At 38.5% G+C, this 14742-nt stretch overlaps 1 protein-coding gene across 1 annotated transcript in view; it reads right to left on the bottom strand.

Moving 5' to 3' along the window:
- Nucleotides 1-2830: 2830 nt before the first annotated feature.
- The window catches only part of LOC135461787 (E3 ubiquitin-protein ligase rnf213-alpha-like), a 110145-nt gene continuing 98233 nt past the window's right edge, over nucleotides 2831-14742 (bottom strand). Inside the window, 9 exon segments of the mRNA XM_064739022.1 lie at nucleotides 2831-3783; nucleotides 5117-5316; nucleotides 5954-6043; nucleotides 7319-7510; nucleotides 7662-7736; nucleotides 10150-10366; nucleotides 10951-11152; nucleotides 12027-12110; nucleotides 13212-13350. Of these exon segments, the coding sequence (XP_064595092.1) occupies nucleotides 3606-3783; nucleotides 5117-5316; nucleotides 5954-6043; nucleotides 7319-7510; nucleotides 7662-7736; nucleotides 10150-10366; nucleotides 10951-11152; nucleotides 12027-12110; nucleotides 13212-13350 (1377 nt within the window). The 3' untranslated portion in view covers nucleotides 2831-3605.

The raw sequence follows: 14742 nt of genomic DNA, 5'->3' as shown, positions 1-14742 counted from the left end.
CTGATCTGAGATGGCTACTTTCGCTTTATGTAAACAACTGCACGCGATGGCGAACATCCCGAACTGTTGAGCAATGCGCTATTTACAGGCTTCGTGGGTATTATTATCGCCTCCGTCCATGCTCAAGCTGAACCATGGCAATTTAAATATATTTACACACTTACCACTTGATTTTGCATAACAGAATTCACGGGGAATGCAATAATAATTATCGCGCGTTCTTTACTGTCTTCTGGACTCTGGATGATACAGGTTTAGGCTAAAAGTACTGAAAATACTTATTAAATATCTCATACTTCTCTATCAACAGTTATCCCCAAATTTGGGGGGAAATCACTGCGCTGATGGCGCCCACCTATACATAAGCCTTGTCTCGGTACCGTAGGATCGAGTAGAAAGGCGCGTGATCTGGTACGTTTTAGTTGAAGGCCATTTTGTCTCAACCAGTATGGCGTGTACTTCAATAAATCGACCTCACACATGGAGAAAAGTATTTAGTAGTTTAACCAATGATAGTGGTTTGTGCCAGTTTTCCTTTACCAATAAAACTGACCACAATGTTATATGTATATAGGCCAAAGTTAATAACCAAGTCTTGCGTCGGCCCTATACGCACAGGGTTAAACAACAATCAATCCGTTTTTTACTCACTCTGACGTATGTTTAAAGCGTTATTTTACTTTCTAACTCTGAACATCGGGTACTGATTGCGCCAGTCACGCAGAGGTTACTCTAATTTCCCAATATTTTCAAAATTCCCTAACACAGATTATGACAGTAGCCTGTCCCAGAGCTTATGATAAACAGGGTTACGTTACAGGAATCGTGATCATGGCAGAGCGGAGGTTGTCCTGTATTGGAGTCTTCTTTACTGGAAGGATGATTTATTGAGAATTCAAAGAACACTCCATCTATTTTCTCACTATGATGTCCTAAGATCCAGTTTTAGAATGTCCCCTATTCTATTTTCGGCTGTCCCGCGAACAGAGTTTTGCCAACAATCCCAAGAACAATTCTCTCTCCAATATGACATCGCTCAAATTCTTACGAACTCAGGGATTTACTTATTACTATACTTCAATTACACAATTAAAATGTTCCTGTACTTTATTTAAATTTGAAGATCTCCAAACATAAAGACCTGAAACATTCACATTGTGGTGTTAGCCTGCTACCAATCCTTAAGTATAACCCAGTCTTCGGCATGACCCTCTGTAACTGTTTGACCTGACTCAGTCCTAGCTGGGCCCAGTGTTTCGCATAACAGCTAAATTCAGTCTTTGCACGACCAATTGTTTGGCACAGCCCAGTCTTCTGCAAACCTGTGTCTCCCAATGTCAAAATCCTTGCATCCACTGTCAGGATTGAGCTGGCCAGAAAACCCTTCCTTCTTCATTCTATCAGTTTTCACAATCACCATTACACACTGGTGTTTACGTTGTGTCATGTCAAATATAGCTTACAATGAACACACAACACAAAGTCCTGTTTAAAAAGAATTCAGTCAGATGTTGACATAAAGGAAAGCATTTAATTAGTACAAGCATTACTGATACCAGATGACATGGATCGTGTTACACACCATATATCGTGTTACACACCATATGCAAGTATATATAGAAAATCAGGCACTTCAGAGTCACAAAAAGTCACAAGACTTATGCATAGGGTATATTTTGAAAAACAAGTGCACACATTTATAACTATTTTGCTGATACATGTAAAACAATACTAGGCTCAAAAAGTATACAAAATCTGCAATCCATAATAAAACACCTTTCTCTGATACCTACAATGAATGTAAAGGATATCACAATTGCACATCAGCAATTTATTGGGCAAGAATAAAACATGTCCAAAGCTTCATCCATCTTGATAAAATAATGATAGCATTTTTTAGCTTACAATACCTATTACTCTTTTGAATACACATGTAACCAAATTAGATACTAGTAGCAAACAAATTAAGCACAAACAAACTAACAGTTACTATTAAGTGAGACCATGCATGTAATTTGCAGAAAGCGTGTACCTGCAGCATACATGTTATTTCTTCACAGTGAAATCAATAAAAATATTCCGAAGATCATAGAAAGACAAGAACAAATCTATTCTTAGAATAGTAAAGACAAAATGTATGTCAACTCTTAGAAATATCAAGTTCAAAACTCTAATCTTATTATAAATACTTGATGTACATATATGTATTAGTAAAAGAAACAAATATATATGTAGATACATATTTATGTTATTATTAATATAAGGCTTTACAACTTTATAGATTTCAACCAGGATAACACAATGTTGAAATCCTTATTACATAATCCTTAAAACGAAACCCCAGATGATACAAATCTGCCAAACGGACACTCTGTAAAACTTTTCTCATGATTAACGTGAAGCATTGCTGGAAACTGTGCATATTATGGCTAAAATGAACAAGATACATCACAACAACAACAAACAAAGCATGTTTTGTAATTACTTAGACACTTTTTGCTACACTTACTACATGAGGATATGACACACATTTTAACAGTCAAAAAGAAACTTAACACTTAGATGAGAATACATTGTACCACAGACATGTACATGGCATGAGGTTCTGGAAACTATCATCAGACAGTAACAAAAATGTGGTGAAGGGAACCCCTTGTACATGTACATTCCTATGGGTTTGTATTAAGACATAACTAAACATGTGCATTCCTATGAGGTTGTATTTAGATATAACTGTACATGTACATTCCTCTGGGGTTGTATTTAGATATAATTGTACATGTACATTCCTATGGGGTTGTATTATGATATAATTGTACATGTACATTCCTATGGGGTTGTATTTAGATATAACTGTACATGTACATTCCTATGGGTTTGTATTAAGACATAACTAAACATGTGCATTCCTATGAGGTTGTATTTAGATATAACTGTACATGTGCATTCCTATGAGGTTGTATTTAGATATAACTGTACATGTACATTCCTATGGGGTTGTATTATGATATAATTGTACATGTACATTCCTATGGGGTTGTATTATGATATAACTGTACATGTACATTCCTATGGGGTTGTATTATGATATAACTGTACATGTACATTCCTATGGGGTTGTACTGTTTATATATTCTTTGCTCAACTACAACTGATATAAAATATATAGCTGTCTAACTTTTCGACAACAAAGGTCAAATCTTAAAGCAAAGGATATATTGTTTTATACATGTACATTAAAGTGGAACAGACATGCAAAAAAGGATCACTGAAGACATTCTCTATGAATATGTTCACAAATATTATGCATCACATGCCCAGTACATATGCTTTCAAAGGCTTGGTCAATGTGACAAAACTGTTTTAAATGGCTCCTTATTCGGAACAGAACACATTTCCTAGCTCCTTGTTACATTACTCATGTGTATTCATAAAGTAAGAGAAAGAAAAACCTCTTTTTCTAAGTTGTATAGCATTTAATGCTTTCTTGATGTACTACATGTGTGCATGTAGTTTGGACAGTCTCTTCTAGGACAATTACTGTATACTTCATTAAGAAGTACTTGTAGTTCTTGGCACTGACACCAGACATATGGCTCTCCATGTCACTGGTAGGGGGACGATCTCTCCTGACGTATGGCCTGATGGAGGACAGCCGCAGACTGCTTACAGAGGATGTCCTCTGGGAAGTCTTGAAGGTGGAGATCAGGCTGTGTCATGACTGTGGAAGCCATGCCCTCATACAGAGAGGATTCCACATGACCCATTAACATGTCACGCAATCTACAGAAAAAACAACATAAACGAACACATGATATCTGTGACAGTCACCATGGCGTTCGTGTCTACGACCAGACTATCAAGATTTTCTCTTTCGTTTACTGTCAGAATTGCAGGCTTTGTATGTGAAACTTGTCCACCTTAAATCTCATCTGTGCTTGATGTCAACAAAGTTGCCTTGTGATGCCTTATATATAGCTCAAGGAGTCCCAAAACAAAAATATGGATTAACTGCTTCTGTGATATCAAGTATGATGATGACTAAAAATAACATGACAGCATAGCTTCAATCAAGCAATCAAATGATATATCATTCTGCAGTTACTTGCTACATACAGGTGTTTACTTATTTATTTTGTAGCTGTTTGGTCGTTTACACCATAATGAAGAATATACATGTAGATTATATACTGCTTACGACTCATAGTTGTAGGTGGGTTCAATAATAATAATGAAGTCTAGGCATCACCACAGACATGTAAAAGGTTTTACACTAAGAAAAAGGTGAAACACTGAGATGGTGATGTCTCGACTTCATTGTTATACATGTAGATGTTGAAAAAAGTCTTCAAATATAACATTCTAAAGTTGCTTACCTGAAGTTCACTAAGACTCCCCCCCCCCCACCCCACAACAACACAGCCTAGCTGCTAGCTTGTTGTCAATGTTTATTTTTTTATAATTATTGACTGCTGTTTAATTCCACCTGATGTCAATAGCACCATTTCTTTTATGATACAGTTGACCGACAGCTGCCATGATATTGTCACCAAATATTTACTTTGTGTTTATATGTACATGCACTTAATGTCTGGTATATGTGTGTGTGTTTATATGTACATCCACTTAATGTCTGGTATATGTGTGTGTGTTTATATGTACATGCACTTAATGTCTGGTATATGTATGTGTGCTTACAGACACTAACACTTTGATATATGTATGTGTTCATAGACACCAAAAGTCTGGCATGTGTGTGTTTATAGACACCAAATATCTGGAAATCATGTATCTGTGGTATATGTGTGTGTTTATGGACACCACATATCTGTGGTATATGTGTGTGTTTTTAGACACCAAATATCTCTGGCATATGTGTGTATTTATAGACACCAAATATCTCTGGTATATGTGTGTGTTTATAGACACCAAATATCTCTGGTATATGTGTGTGTTTATAGACACCAAATATCTCTGGTATATCTGTGTGTTTTTAGACACCAAATATCTTTGGTATATGTGTGTGTTTATAAACACCAAATATCTCTGGTATATGTGTGTGTTTTTAGACACCAAATATCTCTGGTGTATGTTTGCGTTTAAGAGAATGTCTTACCTCATCTGCTCCACGTCCATGAAGTCCTCAGCAGTCCTGTCTTGTGACACAGCGATCCTCAGAACCAGACAATCATGGAGCTGCTCAATAAACAGGTCCAGTTTGTTGCCCTTTAGCTTCTTCAGGTACTTCCTTAGTAATTCCTCCTGTTCTTGAGTCAATTCTGTCAGGAATACTGCATCCAGACCTTCAAATGCATCCTGAAAACAAAACCTGCCAACAGTCAGTTCTGCCAGGAATGCTGCTTCTTGACCTTCAAACATCCTGAAAACAAACAGTTCCATTACAGTCCTGTCAGGAGTTTCAATGCACCCTGAAACATTGTCAGACTCAAAAATGTGACGAACTGTACATCTAACTTGACCATGCCACTGAAGGCTCATTTCAACTGAAACTGGCTCATTTCAACTGACAATCACAATGAGAACTATATGATGTCATAGTGTATTTATAAATGTGTTGACAATATAAAACCAACAGTGAAAATTCCATGACAAATACTGACTATCAAAGTACACCATTCACCTGGCCTGGCCATGATGTGTTAACCACTCACCTGGCCATGATGTGTCAACCACTCACCTGGCCACCATGTGTCAACCACTCACCTGGCCACCATGTGTCAACCACTCACCTAGCCATGATGTGTCAACCACTCACCTAGCCATAATGTGTCAACCACTCACCTGGACACCAGGTGTCAACCACTCACCTGGATGTGTCAACCACTCACCTAGCCATGATGTGACAACCACTCACCTGGCCATTATGTGTCAACCACTCACCTGGCCATGATGGGTCAGCCACTCGCCTGTACATGATGTGTTAACCACTCACCTGGCCATTATGTGTGAGGCGTCTCATCTTCTCTAGAGAGAGCAGAAGCCACAATGCCTGGACATGCTGGAACAGACAATGCTTCTTGGCCTGCAACGAAAATTTAATTTAGGTTACTCAGTTGGCATCACAGTCTCTGTAAAATTGATCATAGCATTATCTTATTTGATTTATTTATTTGACTGGTATTCTACATCGCTCTCAAGAATATTTCACTCACAAAGTATAAAATGGCCACCATTATGGTTGGAGGAAAACGGACAGGTTCCTGGGTCATTGCGCCATGCTGGCACTCTGACTGCCTCAGTCACTCAGGTCCCACAAGATTATCATATGCATCCACATTCTGTATGAAGATGTCAGAAGTACAGACAGGACTCAAGAGAGTCAAACTCCCATTTTCCCACCTGTGTATCATACGCCGACTGCTTTTACATGTTTCAGGTCCAAGTTTACTTCCTTATTTATTTGATTGTTGTGTAAAATGTTACTAGTGGCCTTTTTTTTTTACTGGGAAAAAACTGAAGGTCTGAAAGTAAACCACTGAATTACTGGTAAACTCTCCCAAATGTTTTACATCTCATTATAGTTGAAGGAGTGAACTTCATGCAAGACCACACAAGAGAGTCTCTTGCTAGTTTATTGTGCCATGGTGTTGCTCCAGCTGCGTGTTCAAGACTTCCACTATGTTACTGAAATATACTTGAGGACAGTGTTAAACACCCCATTAAATAAATACATACAAGTTGTATAGAATTACTGGCAGAAGGGAGGTATGGATTGTGCCCAAGCTGCATTGACCAATGAGATGGTGTGCTGAAATACAGCTCACAGGGCTTCTTTAAGGAGATATGAAACACTTGGTTTTTATCTCTTAATATGGAGTACACGACTTGGCTCAACATATGAATGTACAAACTAGCTTCTCAGCCTTTTCATTGGGGTGTAAATTACTTTTAACTTTACTGGAGGGTGAAATGGAATGGGGGGATCTAAGCTGGACTCGCATTCCCAGTATGTTTATTGATGATATCATTTTCAAATATTTCCGAAAATAAAATACACCTCAAAAATGAATCTTTTTTCTTATTGGCATATCTTTCTTCACTTTCCTTAAAACTACACTCTTCGCTTTATAGTATCTTTTCCTATATCCTTTAGCTGCGGCTTTACTTGCAGAGATAAGCTCAGGTACAATGTACCTGGTGTCCACAATTAACCTTTAAACCTACAATCAGGTCTGCCATCAAAGAAGTGAAAAATTCTTCAGCAGAGCATTAAAACACCAGTCCAAATTATAAATCCGTTCTATTAAAGAACTGAACAGACTAATGTTTTAGTAAGGAATGAGGAACTGGGTGTGACCTGTGGGCTGTAGAGCGGCTCATTCATCTTGAGGGTTTTCACCATGAAGTCCTCCAGGTTCAGCTCTGGGTGCTGTGGGGCAGACACCAGAAAGCTGATACTGACATCCACGTTAGCCAGAGCGCTGCAGACGTCGGGGACAGAGCGCAGCTCCTTGCAGATCTGTGCCTTCACACCCTGCCACAGTGACACCTGCAGTACAGAAACAAAATGGTATACAAATGTACATACATACATAGATTCCTTCCATTACAGTTAGATATATGACATCCACACACACAAACCTATTTATGTTACTGATGGAGTTTGTTACACCTGTACTTTATCTCTATTCAGACCTTACCTGTTTGATTTTCTCTCGCAGAGTCTTGAAAACGCTGGCGTTGGAAACTTCTGTGCGGAATATCACGGTCTCCACCTTTGTCAAACAGCAAAGAAACCAACTGTCACAAGCATTAAATAGACCAACCACACAATTTACATCTCCACAATTATAATGATCAATAAAATTATAACTGACAGCTATTTAAATACTTCTAAAAAAGTATAAAATTGTCGAAGGTCTGTCAACAACCAGCAGATGGTCGTGGGTTTCCCCCGGACTCTGCCCGGTTTTCACCCACCATAATGCTGGCTGCCGGCGTATTAGTGAAATATTCTTGAGTACGGCATAAAACACCAATCTAATAAATAAATAAATATAAAATTGTCTGTCATTGTATACAATTTGCTGGCTTGTGTAATCCAATGTTGAGTTGAGTAATATATTTTATTTGTTTATTTACTTTAATTGGTGTTTTAAACTGTACTTAACAATATTTCAGAATATTTTTACATATACAAAGCCAGTAACAATCTGATAAAAATCACATCGTGTGTATATTGCTTCACTAACAAGGATCTGACACACTTCCTATCCCTGGCGCCTTCATGGGGTGTGTCTCTTTCAGCCAATCACGGATGCTCTGCACAAAACAAGATAGTCCTCACGGAAAGAGCTGAAGCTGAACTAATGGAAAATCATAAAACCACAGCCATTTGAAGATTTTTGTTGGCGTGTCCACCATGTTGCTATGTACTTCCACTGCAGGGAAATGGGAATTACCCTTTTTCTGATAGACATCAACTGTTCCCAGCGCAAACGAGCTCCTTCGAAAGCCTCATATTGATTGGTTGCTAAAGACGCCAATGATCTCTGGTTGTTTACATCAACTCAGTTCACCTGAGGTCATTGAACGTCCCGGGGACAGAAAGTGTGTCAGATTGAGCCACTAAGTAATATATTTCAGCTTCAAGAAACTCTATAAGTGAATTTATTTATTTATTAATTTGATTAGTATTTTATGCTGTCTTCCAGAATATTTATACAACGGCTGCCAGCATTAGGGTGGGTGGAAAATGGGCAGGGCCTGGGGGAAAACCACTATCATCTGCAGGTTGCTGACAGACCTTCCCACCTACAGCTGGAGAAGAAGCCAACATGAGCAGGAGATGGACTCACAGTGACAGCTGATGGGAGACCTTGTGGGTTAAAAGGGCTACAAATCTGTTTAGGAAGTATTAAATCTCAACTACATGAATGAACATGCGGAGTCCCCCAGGGCTCTACACTTGGCCCTCTACTGTTCCTTATTTTCACTAATGATCTCCAACTAAGAATTGTACTACTGATCTGTTTGCAGAAGTGTCAACATCAGCCAAAAAATTGGAACATGTAGAGACAGCACGATTAAATGAAAGCCAAAAAATACTGCAGTGGTGTAACAAAAATGACATGGCAATCAACCTTGATAGGATAAAATGCATGACAGTTGGTTCATGACAGTGTATAGCTAAGTTGGAGAGAAAACGCCATTTAGAAATTAATGGAAAAGAAATTGAAAATGTTAAGTATAATAAGCTTTTAGGCAATGATAGGCTGCCCTGGAAGAAACAAATGGAGAATCAGAATAAACTTGTATCATCCAAGGTTACAAAAGATCAAAAAATATTTATACCACACCAGAATTTTGTTTTATCATGCTTCTGTACAACCATTGTTGGATTAGTTTTGCACAATATGGGACAGTAGCTCTAAAGAGTCACCAGAATGTATGTTATGTCTCCAGAAACGTGCAGCACAGATTATTTCACATGCACAGTATACGACACCAAGTCAAGAGCTGTTCAAAATCTTAAAATGGATGACAATATATAAAAGAATCATGTTGTACAAAGCTGTGCTAATGTTTAAATGCCTCAACTCATAAACTCCAAGCTACATTTTCTGCCAGTTTACCAACGCTGCAATTGACCTACAACCTCCATGAACCTTATTGCCCCAAAACCTAGAACCAATGCCCCAAAACCATTAAAAATTCTTTTACATATTCTGGGGTGACACTGTGGAACAGACCAACTATAAATATGCCTCTGTTGATCAAGTATGAAACTGCCTATGATTCACTTTTATATATAAACATAATGACTGCGTCCACATCATTTAAACTTTTTATTTCTAGTCCGTGGCCATGGAAACCAGGAATTTGATTGAAACATCCCCAGTTTAAATACAGGTAGGAACCTAGTTCACCTCTATACGAACCTGCACACCAAATATGAAGTCGTTATCTAAGGTGGTTTCACGCAATTAGTCCCTCGCTGGTTAAACGTAATTTGAACTGGGCTCTCCCTTTAACAGTCTTTCAATATGCTGAGCAATGAGGTTGTGTGTTCCATTCTACCTCCCACTAACCACGCGGCGGTACAACGTCAGGGCATATGTCACATAAAGAAGTTTACAGATCAACCGCTTGTGTATAAAGTGATCAAAGTATATTATTAAAGGATACCTGTTCGACTTTGAGGAGGGGTTTTCCCTGGAAAAAACGGCTGTCTAGCTGATGCTGAAAGTTTATGAAGTCGTACTGCACTTGTGTTCCTTTGCCGACTTCAAATGAGTAGTTTGAGTTGGCAAGGATGAGTGGCAGAATGTCTCTGTCTGGGTCGTAGCTGATCAGATGAGCTGGTGTCAGAGAACTGGCAAGGTAACAGCACACCGTGTCCACACTGAAAACAAGAGGTAGGCCACAAGTTCAGCATCAGTCTATTGAAATGAGTATAGTCAGAGTTCAAGTACACGCACCATGCAGGTGGTTGCCCAACCCCTTTCATTTCAGAGTTAAAATAATTATGCAAGGAAGTGAGGTAGGGGCTTAACAATAAGGATCAGGTATTTACATATGTGTAGTGCAATACAAACTAGATCTGGAAATTATTTTTACCAGAATAATTCTCACAGGGCATTTATTAACATTTTTTTGTTCACAAACATCCTCTTTCATATCATTCAGAGAAACCTGCGGACAGTTGTGGGTTACCCCAAGCTCGGCCCACTTTCTCCCCAAACGAAATATTCTCGAGTATGTCATAAAACACCAACCAAATAAATAAATCAATAAATCATATCATTCAGTTGTAAGGATTTGTATAATTTTCTTTTGTTGTTTTACAAGGGAGACAACTAATAGCACGATGCTAAATTTCGAAATCATTTCCTCAAATTTTAGAAACATTTATTAGTTGACAAAAGCTTCTAAGCATATAAAGATCATTTTAATTTTTTATCCTGAACTGTCCATTATATTCCTTACCTGGACATCTCCTTCCCCGTGATACGATAGTACTGTTGTAGAAATTCGTTTTGTTTCATGAGCAGAAAGTGAACGAGGGCATAGGAACAGAGCCCTTGTCCCCTCAGGCTGGGAAGAAGCATGGCCAGGCAGGAGTTACTGCTGACTGTTTCTTGACAGTACTCCCGCGGCACATGCACTCGCCCTTTTGGGCTTGGACAGCCTGACAACAGACCCACAACAAAGTCAAATGTAATGAAGACTCATCACAAGCACAACTCACAACAAGGGCAAATGTAATAAAGTCACAATACAAGCAGAACTCACACCAAAGACAGTTGTAACAAAAAATCTTCATGAGCACAACTCACAGCAAAAGCACATGTAATAAAGTCTCATGATGAGCACAAATCATAACAAAGACAAATATAATTAAGTCTAATCATGAGCAGAACCCATAACAAAGACACACAAAATAAAGTCTCATCACAAGCACAACTAACAACAAAGACAAATGCAATGAAGTCTCAACATGAGCAGTATTCACACCAAAGACAAATATACTAAAGTCTCATCACAATCAGAACTCACAGCAAGACACTTTTAATAAAGTCTCATCACGAGTGCAACTCACAACAAAGGCAAATGCAGTAAAGTTCCAACATGAGCAAAACTCACACCAAAGACAAACACAATGAAGTCTCATCATGAACATAGCTCACAACAAAGACAAATGTAATAAAGTCTCCTCTTTACCTATTTTTTTTGTTACTGCTGAACATTACTATTACACAGTAATAACACACAACAGTCTTGCAGCTTTATTTAATACATACGGAAAATTTGTTTTGTTTACCAAGACATAAGATTTTCAACCCCTGAACACTGGCATATGTGCTTCCAAACTCATCTTAGTATTTTCAACAATGTACTGCAATTCCTGCAATTTTACTAACAACTTAAAATAAATAAACATTTTATTACAATCTGTTGCTTTTTTAACTTGCCTTAACTTAACAATACTGCCTTATTGTGGTCATAAGCAATGCTCGAATTCTGTACAGCTTGAGGAAATGTTGTGTAAAACTGCAGCTTACCGTAAGATGGGATGTTTTCCCTGACAAAGTCCCAAGCCTGGGACACATCATGCAGCAGTTTCTTGTACTCTCTCTGACTGTGACCTGTGGAGAAAAACAGACAACACTTATACATGACTGTACACAGTGAAAAGACTGGTGCCACATCTGAAGGAAGACTACTCGAATTCCTCAACATTTTGCACATGAAAGCAACTTTCAGTACGATTTATACATCCTTGTAATATGAGTTTAGAGACAATAATACATTGGTTGGGTTGGACGGCTGCAGAGCTTCACAAAAAGGATAATTTTATCAGTCTACTTGGAATAATGCCCATGTAATATATACTTGAGTAAACACCTTGCAAACATGCAAAAAGTTGGAAGAGTCAACAAAGTCTTGTGATGCTAGCAGGATGGTTCGTTATCTACCCTAACAAAGGGATAACATATGGTCATATATACAGTAGTATTTATTTATTTATTTGTTTGGTGTTTTACGCCACACTCAAGAATATTTCACTTATATGATGGCGACCAGCTTTATAGTTTGAGGAAACTGGGGGAAACCCATGACCATCTCCATGTTTCTGGAAGACCTTCCCATGTGCAGCCAGAGAGTAAGCCAGTATGAGTTGGACTTTAACTCACAGCAATCTTTTTGGGTTAATGCGTGCTAACCCATGGAGGTCCGCTATACAGTAGCAATTAGTTCAGAAAAATATACTTCAGTTAAAATTAAATATAAATTGAACAGTTCTGGAGATAATTGTGTGTATGAAGACCACCAGTCATCAGGGTACAAATTAAACCTAGAGACAAATGAATAAGATGATATGAAACAGAAGTGAATGCAATGACTACTTTATACATGTTCCTGATTGAAGATTCTAATCACATTACGGGTAATGTAGTCCACTTAAGTTCACTTACTCCAACTTTTTGGTCCATCTTATGAATACACTAATGATACAATGTATAAATATGGAGAACTGTGTTACTTCCCAGATGAAAACATGCAAGTATTAAGTAAAATAAACCAAACTGCCGGTAAGCACAGTTATCTCTGTGTTAAATTTTTGTTTAAGTCTTTTCTGTGACTTAGGAGAGAAATTCTCTCTCCAAAGCTGTGATTAAAGGCTAATAAATACATTTCATTGTACACACTGTCAAGAACAGCAAATAATCCCTGAAGTGTTTTACCATCCAGATCTTGGTAGACCTGCATATGATGCATGCTGCTGGCCTCTGAGGCATCAATCCTACGCTGGAACTTCTGGATCAGCAGTCTCTGCAGTTTCAGGATGCTTGGCAGGTACTGGATCGCTCTCAGCACATGATCCTGGTACACAAACGTGACAAAACATGGTAACTTTACTGATGTCATTGTGAATGTTTCTGGTGGACTAGGGAGTTCAGATGGTACTGGATCGCTCTTAGCACATGATCCTAATACACAAATGTGACAAAACATGGTAACTTTACTGATGTCTGTGAATGTTTCTGGTGGACTAGGGAGTTCAGATGGTACTGGATCACTCTTAGCACATGATCCTGGTACACAAATGTGACAAAACATGGTAACTTTACTGATGTCATTGTGAATGTTTCTGGTGGACTAGGGAGTTCAGATGGTACTGGATCGCTCTTAGCACATGATCCTGGTACACAAATGTGACAAAACATGGTAACTTTACTGATGTCTGTGAATGTCTACAAATGGACTAGGGAGTTCAGATGGTAGTGGATCACTCTTAGCACATGATCCTGGTACACAAATGTGACAAAACATGGTAACTTTACTGATGTCTGTGAATGTCTACAAATGGACTAGGGAGTTCAGATGGTAGTGGATCACTCTCAGCACAGGATCCTGGTACACAAATGTGACAAAACATGGTAATTTTACTGATGTCATTGTGAATGTCTGCAAATGGACTAGGGAGTTCAGATGGTGCTGGATCACTTCTCCGCACATGATCCTGGTACACAAATGTGACAAAACATGGTAACTTTACTGATGTCATTGTGAATGTCTGCAAATGGACTAGGGAGTTCAGATGGAGCTGGATCACTTCTCAGCACATGATCCTGGTACACAAACATGACAACACATGGTAACTTTACTGATGTCATTATGAACGTCTCTGATGGACTAGGGAGTTTAAATTGCACTGGATTGCCCTCAGCACATGATCCTGATACACAAACATGACAAAACATGATCCATGATTTTAGTGATGCCACTGTCTGCTGCTTAGTTTGAGATGATACTTTCAGTACAGGATGCACAGCAAGTATAAACACAGCTTCATCTTTGTCAGTAAATATATGAAGTGAGTGATGGAGGGGAGAACTGTGAGTGGCCAGACCCCCCCCCCACCCCGCAGCTAGTGCCAGTATAACTTCATATGTTACTGACCGCAGATGGAAGCCACATGGTTATGACTGAATGGCCTATGTTAAAAGATAGGATGTCAAAAATCAAATCAACTTACAGACTTCTGGCAAAATCAAAATAGATTTAAAATTTAAAAAATCTGAGTGAAATATGACATTAATTCACCATCTGCACAAATGTAGCATACTTCAAACAATCCACTACAGTTCACCTTTGCACCTGCAGCATAGGGATACATGTACTGCCGTGGTCTGTACTAAAAAACTGAAGCATTCATTTACTCTACCATGACCACTCCACAGTTGCACCTCAAGCAATCCACCTCCAGGGAAT

The sequence above is a fragment of the Liolophura sinensis genome, chromosome 1 (genome assembly GCF_032854445.1).
Source record: "Liolophura sinensis isolate JHLJ2023 chromosome 1, CUHK_Ljap_v2, whole genome shotgun sequence".
Taxonomy (NCBI): Eukaryota; Metazoa; Mollusca; class Polyplacophora; order Chitonida; family Chitonidae; genus Liolophura; species Liolophura sinensis.
The sequence above is the reverse complement of the archived record's forward strand: the minus strand, read 5'-3'. Positions and strand labels throughout refer to the sequence as shown.